General features: G+C 42.8%; 1 protein-coding gene and 1 long non-coding RNA gene across 4 annotated transcripts in view; one reads left to right on the top strand and one right to left on the bottom strand.

The window, feature by feature from the left end:
* Window positions 1-5,840: 5,840 nt before the first annotated feature.
* LOC144901662 (LBH domain-containing protein 2-like) lies at window positions 5,841-13,104 on the bottom strand. 3 transcript variants are annotated; one of them, XM_078795875.1, is made up of 4 exons: window positions 12,749-13,104; window positions 7,862-7,956; window positions 7,147-7,297; window positions 5,841-6,555 (listed from the first exon to the last, which is right to left on the bottom strand). In XM_078795875.1, exons 2-4 carry the CDS (start codon window positions 7,934-7,936, stop codon window positions 6,488-6,490), a joined length of 294 nt encoding a protein of 97 aa, XP_078652001.1. In that variant the 5' UTR covers window positions 7,937-7,956; window positions 12,749-13,104; the 3' UTR covers window positions 5,841-6,487. The 3 variants fall into 3 exon arrangements, with proteins under 3 accessions (XP_078652001.1, XP_078652000.1, XP_078652002.1); XM_078795874.1 differs by having other exon boundaries at window positions 7,862-7,937; window positions 12,749-13,090; XM_078795876.1 differs by lacking the exons at window positions 7,862-7,956; window positions 12,749-13,104 and adding an exon at window positions 7,602-7,851 and having other exon boundaries at window positions 7,147-7,287.
* The window catches only part of LOC144901663 (uncharacterized), a 2,438-nt gene continuing 2,164 nt past the window's right edge, over window positions 12,930-13,203 (top strand). Inside the window, exon 1 of the long non-coding RNA XR_013629706.1 lies at window positions 12,930-13,174. This is a non-coding gene — a long non-coding RNA (uncharacterized LOC144901663). The remainder of the gene's footprint in view (window positions 13,175-13,203) is intronic.

Here is a 13,203-nt window from a genome sequence, read left to right as displayed (position 1 = left end):
AGCGTGAGGTCGGCAGACGGATCGGTGCAGCCTCGGCAGTAATGCGGTCGCTGTACTGGACCGTCGTAGTGAAAAGAGAGCTGAGCCGGAGGGCAAAGCTCTCAATTTACCGGTCGATTTATGTTCCCACCCTCACCTATGGTCATAAGCTTTGGGTCATGACGGAAAGAATGAGATCGCGGATACAGGCGGCTGAAATGAGTTTCCTCCGTAGGGTAGCTGGACTCACCCTAAGAGATAGGGTGAGGAGCTCAGCCATCCGGGAGGGGCTCAGAGTAGAGCCGCTTCTCCTTCACATCGAGAGGAGTCAGTTGAGGTCGGGCATCTAGTCCGGATGCCTCCCAGACGCCTCCCTGGCGAGGTGTTCCGGGCATGCCCAGCCGGGAAAAGGCCCCGGGGCAGACCTAGGACACGCAGGAGGGACTATGTCTCACAACTGGCCTGGGAACGCCTTGGTGTCCTCCCGGTGGAGCTGGAGGAGGTGGCCGGGGACCGGGAAGTCTGGGCTTCCCTTCTAAGACTGCTGCCCCCGCGACCCGGACCCGGATAAGCGGAGGAAAATGGATGGATGGATGGCATTCACACTCACATTCATACCTGTGGACAATTTGGAGTGGCCAATTAACCTAGCATTTTTTTGGAATGTGGGAGGAAACCGGAGTACCCGGAGAAAACCCACGCATGCATGGGGAGAAAATGCGATCTCTCGCTGTCTGGCCAACATGCTCACCACTCGGCCCTCATGTGATAACATTCAACATTGCATTTTTTTCTCATAACACCTTGTAGATTTGTGTTTATTTAGTGTAACATGTTCAGATGTGTACCATGTTTTTGGAATATGCCGCGGATCACAATAAAATGAGATGTAGGCCGCTAATGGCCCCCGGGGCCACACTTTGGACACCGTTACCTTTAAAAAGACATTCTGTATATTAAAGACATTACAAATACGTAGCATTTGTCTTTAAACCATTTATGTTTGTATCATATGTAACCAGTGTTTATTTAGTTGTAGTTAGTAGTAATTAGTTGACTGTTGGGAAAATATCTGACTATGATCAGAAGCGTGAGGTAAGACTCAGGGACACTCTACTTTAGCTAAATGGATAATAATAATAAATGTAAGAACATTTCTGTGATTTTTAACAAGTTTATTTCTTGTACAATAATTGACCCTTCCAGGAAGTCTAAAAATAACAAACACTGAAAATATATATATTTTTTTAACATCTGCGCTCCACAACATCAACATTTCCCTGTTTTTTATAACTTCCTGCTCTCATGGGATGTACAACAACTTTCTAAATTGAGATGTGATCTTTAAAGGGGACCTATTACGCTTAAACCATGCCAAAGCTTCTGATAATGAGGCAGAGGAGCGTGCTTCCTTATGGGCGTGGCTGTAGGCCAGATAAGCTCTCTGCCCTTCCCCAAGCTCTGCTTCTCTGTGTACCAGCAGAAGGTTTTATAGTTGGTGATTCCCGGCAAGAGAAAAATATTTTCACCTGTCAATGGCATTTCACACGGCGCTGTTTTTGTTAACATGAAAATGAAATATCCGCCAAACTGTTGCTGAAGCCAGAAGCAGCACGCTCTTGCCGGGAAAGGTGCGTTCATGTCGGACATGCTGTGAGCTCACACAGTGCTCACCGATGTCTGGCCGTCCCGTACATTTCCACTACCGACGTTGTGCCAAGATTGTCTTCAGTTAGTAAACGTCTGGCTTCTCAGCTCACTGAGAATACCCACTCAAGTAGAAAGTGGTGTTTGCAGAAGTTGGGAAGTACTTTGGGCCTGTGACCAATCACAGCGGAGTGGGCATGCCCGGAGGCAGGCTGTGGGTAAACCAAAACAGACCGTTTTGGCGGGAAGCACAAATCCAAGGAAACACAGCTGGAATAGGTGCAGATTCTGGAGGATCCAGAAAGTTTTCTGGATCCTGTGTAGCTGCTCTACAGAAGTCCACAAGTCCAAATGAGCAGAATAGGTCCCCTTTAAAACACCGCAGCTCTTAAAATACCAAAATCACCATACCACAGCACCGAACGTACACTAATATCATTTACATGTTGTTCATGTTTTAAAAAATACACAAACTCCCAGTAACATGAGTAGGACTGGTACTAGTAGCAGCAGGAGCAGCAGCAGCAACGTTACTAGGGTTAGCTGTGGGAGGACTCAAATTAGTACAGCACTTGTAGTAATAGAGTCATTATGTCATGGCGGGTTGACTGAGGACTTGTAATACCACATTGTGCCTGTAGAGGTGACAGTGGGTCTTATTATTAGTGCGTTCACACCAAGACATTGGCTACGGCAAAATGCAGTGCACTGTCAGCGCCCGGGTGATGGACACTTAGCACCTTAGACACAGCAAATGTCTCCAGTAATAAACTACCCCCTGCTGGTCTGGAGTTGAAGGGCAAGTGTAGATATAAACAAAGAATTATGATTCTGGTTGTGTGTCAATTGGAATAACTGTCGGTATCCATATACTGTGTATGCTAAGTACTGTGTACTTTGTGCTGGAGTACACTCATTTTGACAGTGTAGTGCTGCCCCAAATCTATTACTGTCATTGTGCACTTAGCAAAAATTGTCAATGATAATATTAACCTTTTTCTTTTGTTCACCACTGTCGTGCAAGCACACCTGAAATGAAAACAACACCCATAAGTCAATAACTTCCAGTGATGGGAATAAAGGCGTTTAAAGTAACAGTGGTATTAACGCCGTTACTTTTTTCAGGAACAGGTAATCTAACTAATTACTTTTACTGTCAGCATAACGCCATTACTATTTTCGACACCCTGTTACTGCATGTGACTGAAGCCGCTTAAAAATATACAGTAAACCTCGGATATATCGGATTCAATTGTTCCCACTGGTTTTGTCCGATATAAGCGAAATCCGTTATATGCGTATACCGGAAAATGTCCGTTTTACGCATATATCGGATTTATATCCGGTATATGCGTTAATCGGATTGTATCCGTTATAAAAAGGCACTTCCTTGACTATGTTTCCAATGTACCTGGACTGGGCAATGAAAAGAGACGTAAGGTAATGAGAATTTAACATTGTTGGACTCTGAGCATAACAAATTGTTAATTAAGCTAGTCCCTGTTACGCCCGTCAGGCCTACGTTATTTCCAATAGTGAGGTTAAGATCTCATTCACTGCTGTGCTAGTATTATTGACGTCACTCACTTTTATATTTGTCCTAAATCTGGAGCCAGGAGAAAGACACGATGCGGCCATCCGATATATGCGAGGCAAATTGGAACGGGACTGGAGATTTTGTCTGAAATAGGCAAAATCCGTTATAAAAAATCTGATATATGCAATGAATTTTTTTTTTTAAATGCATTACAGAAAAATTGGTTCTTTTTTATCTGTCCGTTGTGAGCGAATTTCCAATATATCCGAGTCCGATATATCCGAGGTTTACTGTATCACCGACTTCATAAGTCATCTGCAGCTCAGTGGGAGCGTTGACGCTGAGCGTTGAAGGGGCGGGGTGAGAACCACATAAGCAATGAGGATTGGCTCAGGTTTAGTAAGATTGGGTCTTCAGCCAATCCGATAACTTGGGTGTGCGGGTATTTACAACACATAAGCAATTAGGATTGGCTACGGTTTAGTAAAATAGCGTCTTCAGCCAATCAGAGAACTTAAGTGCGCGGGTGTTTAGCACACATAAGCAATGAGGATTGGCTTAGGTTTAGTAAAATTGCGTCTTCAGCCAATCAGAGAACTTTGGTGGGCGGGTGTTTAGCGCACATAAGCAATGAGGATTAGCTTAGGTTTAGTAAAATTGCGTCTTCAGCCAATCAGAGAACTTTGGTGGGCGGGTGTTTAGCGCACATAAGCAATGAGGATTGGCTTAGGTTTAGTAAAATTGCGCCTTCAACCAATCGGAGAACTTTGGTGGGCGGGTGTTTAGAGCACCTACAAAGTGCAATAGCGAGAGATGGCGAGTGAGGAAGTACAGACACTACTTTAACCTTGTTGATGTCAAAGGTAAAATGTACAAACTTTGTCCACTTCTTGTGTGAGCAACTCAAACTCACAGAAACACCTGTCCACTGCAATAAATACAAACCTCTGCAATGGTACCCGTGTTTGCTGTGGGGGTGGGGGAAATAGTTACTTTTATAGTGGAGTAACTCACTTAGTCACTCAGTTACTTTTTTCGAGAAGTAACTAGTAACTATAACTAATTACAGTGGGGCAAAAAAGTATTTAGTCAGCCACCAATTGTGCAAGTTCTCCCACTTAAAAAGATGAGAGAGGCCTGTAATTTTCATCATAGGTACGCTTCAACTATGAGAGACAAAATGAGAAAAAAAAATCCAGATAATCACATTGTTTGATTTTTAAAGAATTTATTTGCAAATCATGGTGGAAAATAAGTATTTGGTCACCTACAAACAAGCAAGATTTGTGGCTCTCACAGACCTGTAAGTTCTTCTTTAAGAAGCTCCTCTGTCCTCCACTCGTTACCTGTATTGATGGCACCTGTTTGAACTGGTTATCAGTATAAAAGACACCTGTCCACAACCTCAGACAGTCACACTCCAAACTCCACTATGGCCAAGACCAAAGAGCTGTCAAAGGACATCAGAAACAAAATTGTAGACCTGCACCAGGCTGGGAAGACTGAATCTGCAATAGTTAAGCAGCTTGGTGTGAAGAAATCAACTGTGGGAGCAATTGTGAGAAAATGGAAGACCTACAAGACCACCGATAATCTCCCTCGATCTGGGGCTCCACGCAAGATCTCACCCCGTGGGGTCAAAATGATAACAAGAACGGTGAGCAAAAATCCCAGAACCACACGGGGGGACCTAGTGAAAGACCTGCAGAGAGCTGGGACCATATTAACGAAGGCTACCATAAGTAACACACTCCGCCGCCAGGGACTCAAATCCTGCAGTGCCAGACGTGTCCCCCTGCTGAAGCCAGTACATGTCCAAGCCCGTCTGAAGTTTGCTAGAGAGCATTTGGATGATCCAGAAGAGGATTGGGAGAATGTAATATGGTCAGATGAAACCAAAATAGAACTTTTTGGTATCAACTCAACTCGTCGTGTTTGGAGGAGAAAGAATGCTGAGTTGCATCCAAACAACACCACACCTACTGTGAAGCATGGGGGTGGAAACATCATGCTCTGGGGCTGTTTTTCTGCAAAGGGACCAGGACAACTGATCCGTGTAAATGGGAGAATGAATGGGGCCATGTATCGTGAGATTCTGAATGAAAACCTTCTTCCATCAGCAAGGGCACTGAAGATGAAACGTGGCTGGGTCTTTCAGCATGACAACGATCCCAAACACACCGCCCGGGCAACGAAGGAGTGGCTTCATAAGAAGCATTTCAAGGTCCTGGAGTGGCCTAGCCAGTCTCCAGATCTCAACCCCATAGAAAATCTTTGGAGGGAGTTGAAAATCCGTGTTGCCCAGCGACAGCCCCTAAACATCACTGCTCTAGAGGCGATCTGCATGGAGGAATGGGCCAAAATACCTACAACAGTGTGTGAAAATCTTGTGAAGAGTTACAGAAAACGTTTGATCTCTGTCATTGCCAACAAAGGGTATATCACAAAGTATTGAGATGAACTTTTGTTTTTGACCAAATACTTATTTTCCACCATGATTTGCAAATAAATTCTTTAAAAATCAAACAATATGATTATCTGGATTTTTTTTTCTCATTTTGTCTCTCATAGTTGAAGCGTACCTATGATGAAAATTACAGGCCTCTCTCATCTTTTTAAGTGGGAGAACTTGCACAATTGGTGGCTGACTAAATACTTTTTTGCCCCACTGTACTTCTTTAAGTAACATGCCCAACACTGATAACTTCCACCACGTTCTGTTAAATCTGGTTTAAAAACATGAAATAATGTCACACATTTCGTATGACACAAACCCAACACCACCGCTCCTTCCCGCTACGTAGGGAAGATGGCGACTGTCGAGGGTACTCAGTGTCCATGACTGCACACTCATGATTTGGAGTGTTTTGATTGCAACATCGTGGTACATATGCCGTACTTGTCTGTGTGAACGCACTTACAGTATCTCTGACAACTTCCAAGAAAAATGTGAACCATTTTAAGCGATCATTGCCATTTATTTGTACAGTATGTACTTTATTACAAAACCACTTCAACAATTTCTCCATAATCCAAGAAAAACCTGTTTTGTTTTGTCTTAAAATCGTAACAGTGATACATGGGGTAAAGATCACATCTACAAACACATTTTATTTCAAAGGTGCTGATGAGACTATCGCCAGGCTGTTGAGGGGTGGTGGGTTAGGTCAGCTAATGTGTTATTCCTACCCTTGCCTCTTGTTGGCGCCACAAAGCTGTCTAGGCACACATTCTAGTAAGTGCGCATCTATTGGACTTCACTTGTCCACGTGAGGAGCAAGTCACATTTACCGTGGAGGTTTTCTTCTTCCCATCAGAGTTTGTTCAGTTGGAGACCGGCATCTCCGCTCCTGACGTCCCCTCGCCAACACCTACTTGGACTTGGACATCACCTGCAAGAGCATGAAGATGCTACGTTAATGTCCTTTTTTTCCTGATTCGGGATGCTTAGACATCTTCTATGGCAGGGGTTCCCAAACTTTACCAACTCGGGGCCCACTTGAAAATCGAAAGAATGTCCACGGCCCACCTTTGTTCTATAAACAGTACATAGACGAAATGCTGCGTTCTCAGAACACTTAATAATAATAATAGTAACAATAATATTATTTATTTTTTTAATATGTATTTTTATTTTTTATATTTATTATTAATAATCATTATTATAGTGTATAATATAATAAATAAAGTATATAATAATATTATTATTTTTATCAATAGGTTATTACTTAGTCCTATAAATATTTATTTTTTAATCGTGCAATAAATATTTTACAATAAAACAATTTTAAAAATAATTGCAAAAATGAATCATATTTTTAATGACCTCTCATGGCCCTACTGCGGTACCACCACGGCCCACCAGGGGGCCGTGGCCCACACTTTGGGAATCACTGTTTTATGGTCTGACTCCGTTGGTCTGAATCCTGAATCACTGGCACACTCGATCCATTTATTATTAGTCATCATGTGCTCGTCCTCACCTGCCGGTTTAGTCGGAGTGTCTGGTGAGCCTGGTTCTGGTGGCCATCGTAGCTCTCCGCTCTCCACTTCCGCTCCGTCCGTGGGCTCCACCACGATGGAGGGAAGCCTCTTGGACAACTTCGGATGCCTTTCATGGGAATCTGGGAATATCTACAAGTTCATGTAAGGGTAATACCAACCTAACCCTCCCCCCTTTTTCTCCATCAACATGTGACACAGCGCATGTGAGATAACAACAATGCTGTAAAAAATTGGATTATCACAGCTGCTAACTGTACCATGTTAATTCAGTCATTCTTTTGCTTGCTCTTGCCTGAATGTGCCATTCATCTCTGTTTCAAAATAATATTGAAGTTGATGAGAAGTCATCATCTCTGCTGGAAAAAGACACCAACATTTCATAATAACCTTCGTCACAGCAGCCCACATTTTACTCATCGCTCCTGTGACTCACCGCTGGCAGCGTTCTGCTCCATCAAAGGCTTGCTGAAAACCACCGAAACCAGGCGTGTCCAAATGTTTTGTTTATTTATAGGTATGCCCTGATCCTCTATTGATATCAGATAATGGTCCAATATCAGAAAAAAACCTAGTATCGATTAATATCCGATACAAGGACTCCATAATAATTAATATATAATATTAAACAGGCTGCAGATCACAAATGGCACTTTGGACACCACTGATTTAACGGTTCCAATTCTGGACGGATACGGCATCCTGGTCGCCTCCCACTGCACCGGCAAAGTCCTCCGAGCCTGACTCCAGGGAGTCCATCACTTCGGTCATCCTGCACAAAACAAAGTCACCTACTTTTATAAGTACATTTTATTTTGGTGCTTTGAACACTGCCTCAAAGTGGTTGTTTGAAAAAGACATGACAGCATACCAGAAGGACAGAGCTCTTGAAATTCACTCAGTGGTGTGAGTGACAAGTACAGAAAATGTGTACGGTGGTGAAAATAAATATTCATCCCCTGGTGATTTGGTAAGTTTACCTAAGTGCACAGATAAACTAACCTTAAATAAATAAAGGTTATTCATGAATTTGGATTTGATTAAGGGATATGAGTACCAAGCATCACAAAAAACAGCATCAGTATTTCCGCAAGACCACGGATGCAAATAAACAAACCTCTGGCATCCTCAAACAGCCAGAGGTGTCTGAATTTTTTGCAAAGCATGAGAAACTCCAACAAAGTGGCAAAAAGTCATGAGCTGAAACAGAAAAGATAGACCAATTTATTTTGACCAGCCGCTGTCTTGACCGGTAAATGTGATTAGAATGTTGTATTCTGGTGTTAAACCTGAAAGAAGTTTGGGATGGCTCTGAACGCTCGGTTTCACTTCCGTATATGGGCGTGCTCAGGTACAAGCTGTTAGCTGTACAGGCTGAGTGGGACCAATCACAGTGGAGTAGGTGTGCCTGGGAGCGCTTGTTCCAGCTGGAACAAGTGCAGATTCTGGAGGATCTAGAAAGCTTTCTGTGTGGGTTATAGCTGCTCTTTAGGGGTCCACAACTCAAACAATCTCAAACTCAAAACTCAAAACAAAAATGAGCATAATAGGTCTCCCTTAATAAATGGTTAGCATAATCATAATAATAATAAATAATAATAATAATAATGGTTTCAGGGCTGCACAGCGGATGAGTGGTTAGCGCGCAGACCTCACAGCTAGAAGACCCAAGTTCAATTCCACCCTCGGCCATCTCTGTGTTTGCATGTTCTCCCCGTGCATGCGTGGGTTTTCTCCGGGTTCTCCGGTTTCCTCCCACATTCCAAAAACATGCTAGGTCAGGGGTCGGCAACCTTTACTATGAAAAGAGCCATTTTACCCAATGCCCACTGAAGAAAAATAGCCTGGAGCCGCAAAACATATAGTATGTTTAAAACAACATTGGAGGGAATTTGGGGGTATCAAAGTAGTTCAGATAAGAAAAGACGAGTTGGAGTACTCTTGCTAGTATTGGAGATAAACTTACATAAATGTATGTGTAAACTACTGTAAACGTAAAAACAAGTTCCCATGCCGCTGTTTTTAAATTATCTCGAATTTATTTTTTAGATTTGTAGGTAAGTATTACTTGTTTTTCTTCATGTACTGAACTGGATAGCAGTCAGAACTCATTCAGGATGCATTCATGGTCTCAGACAAAGTTGGATTTTTTAAAACTCATTACAAAAGACGTCCATTTTCCCCACTCGAGTGTTAAAAATATTCAAGCATCGCAAAGGGAGCCACAATAAAGAGGCTGAAGAGCCACATGCGGCTCTGGAGCCGCAGGTTGCTGACCCCTGTGCTAGGTTAATTAGCCACTCCAAATTGTCCATAGGTATGAATGTGAGTGTGAATGGTTGTTTGTCTATATGTGCCCTGTGCCACCAGTCTAGGCTGTACCCCGCCTCTCACAGACAGCTGGGATAGGCTCCAGCAACCCAGCGACCCTCGTGAGGAAAAGCGGTAGAAAATGAATGAATAAATAATGGATTCAATTTATAATGCACTTTCCATTCATATGCCCTGGTTTGTGCGTTTTTCGGTTTTCATTAAAAATGTGTGCAAGACTTTTCCTCGGTTCAAGTACATTTTTTAAACATATTTTTATCACAAAACGTCTCAACTAGCAGCATGTTTGCATGGAAACCGGAACCTGAAGTCACTGTCCCCAGCTTGGTCGCCCGTCTATGACATCATCAGCGGTTGACTGTGTAGCTCTTTGCTAACTAACACACTTACGCCACAAGTCTCTGTTTTTCTTATTAATCATGGCTGTAAAACAACCCCAATGGAGCCAAATACATTTTCAAGGCCCAGCACTTTGAGAAATAAAGTGAAAAACCACTATTCAATTTAAGAAATAACTCATAACAAAACGCAAAGTTAGTAATAGTATGTTTCTGTATTGGATCACATCTCCTGCAAAGGATTACCGTATTTTCTGGACTATAAGTCGCTCCGGAGTATAAGTCGCACAAGGCCAAAAATGCATAATTAGGTAGAAAAAAACATACATAAGTCGCACTGGAGTATAAGTCGCACAAGGCCAAAAATTCATAATTAGGTAGACAAAAAACATACATAAGTCGCACTGGAGTATAAGTCGCATTTTTTGCAGGTAATTTATTTTATAAACTACTTGACCAAAACAGACATTACGTCCTCTTGGAAGGCAAGTTGTAACAATAAAAGAATAGAGAACAGGCTGAATAGGTGTAAGATATGCTAACACAATGCTTATTCAGCTACACAAAAAATAAACATGAACAGAAAAGGTGTCCAGTGTTTATGGAACATAAACACTTTTTGCATTTATAAGTCGCTCTGGGGTATAAGTCGCAGGAACAGCCAACCTATGAAAAAAAGTGCCACTTATAGTCTGGAAAATACGGTAATAATGCTAACCAAGGCTCCACTATACAAATACATTTATTTTATCATAACAAGCATGTAATATATGTTATGGCGTAAAGAAATACTTATTTTCCTCCTAGAATTTAGACAAGGTCAGTAAGTTTCCTTGTTTTTGTATGCACTCTTGATGGTGATGTGTCTGTGTCAATAAACGGCCCGTCAACCTTCCTCAGCAGCCTGAATCCAGCCTTCATTCGTCGCTTAGCTACATAATATGCAAGTCTTTAAATTACCTTCTGTGTTTTTTATTTCCTTAGTTGTCTTATCTTTGTAGGTTTACTTGTGGCGCTCGGAGAGGCACAAAGTGGAGCTTCCCCGATACTCCAAAATTCAAACATCCTTTTTCTGTGAGCACAGTCAGCAGCTGTTGGCCATTTGGCATCGGTTGCATGCTCAGCAACAGCCGAGCGACAATCAACAGCTCGCTTTGTCAACTCCATTACCATGGAGATGCGCTCGCTAACGTCCTTCATCTCCGTGTATGTCCACCTGGAAAGAGTGGAGGACTCTGGGCTGGCCACTCGCCAGCAGCTCTTTTCCAAGTGGGCACGTAACGTGACAAGTTGAGTGAAAGAGCATGTTTCATACAATCAGACAGTAAATGGGCTGCCACTGTTGCCATGGGTACAAAAAGATGAGATTTCATGCCTCTGATTATGTGAGCGGAGTACTTTGCCTGAGCGCACAAGGCCCACAGCTGATTTCAGGGGCATTCATGTGTGGCGTTATGCGGCAATTATTGCTGTCAAGACGTGGAGGCCTCTCTGTTCGGGAGGCTTCTGTGCGGAACCTGTGGAACCTGGGATTGCCTCTGCCTTTCCCAGAGGCGTCCCGGCAGACAATATGAGCTTTATTCCTTATCACTGGCTAGGATTGTTCCTCCGGATGGGTAGAGTGCTCACTTGGGCTGGTTCTTTGGACAGAAAGTCTGTGGAGGTGTGGACCCAGAGGCCTGTGGTGGTCCGCATGTGATTCCAATCTGATCTGGTTTCAGTGAACCGTCACAGATGCAGGAATTAAAATTCCAATGCCAATCATGAGGCTTCAGTCACGCTTTTTTATGTAAAGGGTATCATATATTCATCCCGTAAGCCATATATCTTTACTTGTTTGCTACACAAGATTCGCCTTATAATTATGTTCAAAATCACCAGCATGACAATTTGATGTTTTGCTTTAGTATTTCACTAGTAGATGTTTTATTGGCCACCATTATCGTTATTGAATGGCATTGAATCCGCAACCTACTGCCAAATAGGTGAATCATAGTCATAACAGTCAATCCAGCATTCAGCCACCAGAGCCTTTCATACAGAACTCCATGACACAGTACATCGCCTGTGTGCACATGTAACGGATGTCCGCCAGTAAGTTGGTAATCATGCTGGACTGCATACATGGGTTACATTAGCGTCGTGACCCGGCAGACCACGTCCGGTAAAGTGTCGGCGGGTGAGTGCAACAAAAATAAAGGTAAACACCATGAGAGTTGCGTAGATCGAAAAAAAGGACCAAACTGGACAGCTTGTTGACAGCTCTGACTTTTAGCTCAATGCCTCACGCTCTGGACTCTCATTGGGTAGACCATGGTTCAAGCCCCAAGAGCCATGTTTGACACATTCATACCACAACTGTGTATCAAATTATCACAAATACAAATGCATACAAGCTAAATACACTAAATACATCTTCACTACTGCATTAGTACCTTTTTCATACAAATTAAGACGGTTCCAGTCCTCATTGTCCACCTTGGTATTCAGTTAAAGAGGACTGCATACAATTCAGTGTCACAATATCCCCCCTGGCCATGGAGAGCACCTTTTCACTCTTTCACAGCCTCAAATACAGTTCTACAAAACTGCAGTGGACTTCAGTGTGATTTCCTCTTCTGTATTTGCATCACAGAAATGTTCCTCATTTGCGACAATGAATTATAGATCTTATTCTGCATGGCACACAACAGGTAGCCCATTCTCACTGTTAAAAGATGCAGTACATTTTGATCTACACAATATAATGAATCACAGTTTCTGCTAAATTACACAGATTTAAGCCCAAATCTCCAACTTCTTATCAAAGGTAAACTTTGAACACTCAGCTGTGTGGAACTTTGGCGGATTAAATGCGACCACAAAGGTTTCAATATGTTTTGTTAACAAAGATGAAGAAATAGAAGCTCCGTACCTGTATGCAGGTTGATCCAGAATGTCAGAACAGGACTGTCTTCATCGCACTGGTGCTGATGAAGAGAATGTTGGCTCTCGTGGGCGACAGGCGGCACTCAAGTTGCCGCTTGGCATCCATGTAGTACGAGCATGCGCTGTGGCGGCGCAGCGGTGACTTTTAGTGTCCTCGGAACGTCAGCGGTACTTGAATCGACCCGATCATCCTTAGATTAACGTTACACATTTTTGGGTCAGTATCGGTCAAAAGCATTCATTGTAACATTGTTTAAGACAGGAAATTAGGAAGCAATCTCGCATAGATGACAGTAATTTACGAGTATGGCCTTTACGAGGAACACCTGAAGGCAACACATGATCAGGCGCGATATGGAGGCGTATGACGATTTAAAATTTGCAAACAAAAGCGAGCCGCATCGTCGAGAAGGTAAATGTCTTAGTCTAAGCCCCCAAAAG

Source organism: Doryrhamphus excisus, linkage group LG14 (genome assembly GCF_037039965.1).
Source record: "Doryrhamphus excisus strain RoL-2023G ecotype Guam linkage group LG14, RoL_Dexc_Guam_v1.1, whole genome shotgun sequence".
Classification (NCBI taxonomy): domain Eukaryota; kingdom Metazoa; phylum Chordata; class Actinopteri; order Syngnathiformes; family Syngnathidae; genus Doryrhamphus; species Doryrhamphus excisus.
The sequence above is the reverse complement of the archived record's forward strand: the minus strand, read 5'-3'. Positions and strand labels throughout refer to the sequence as shown.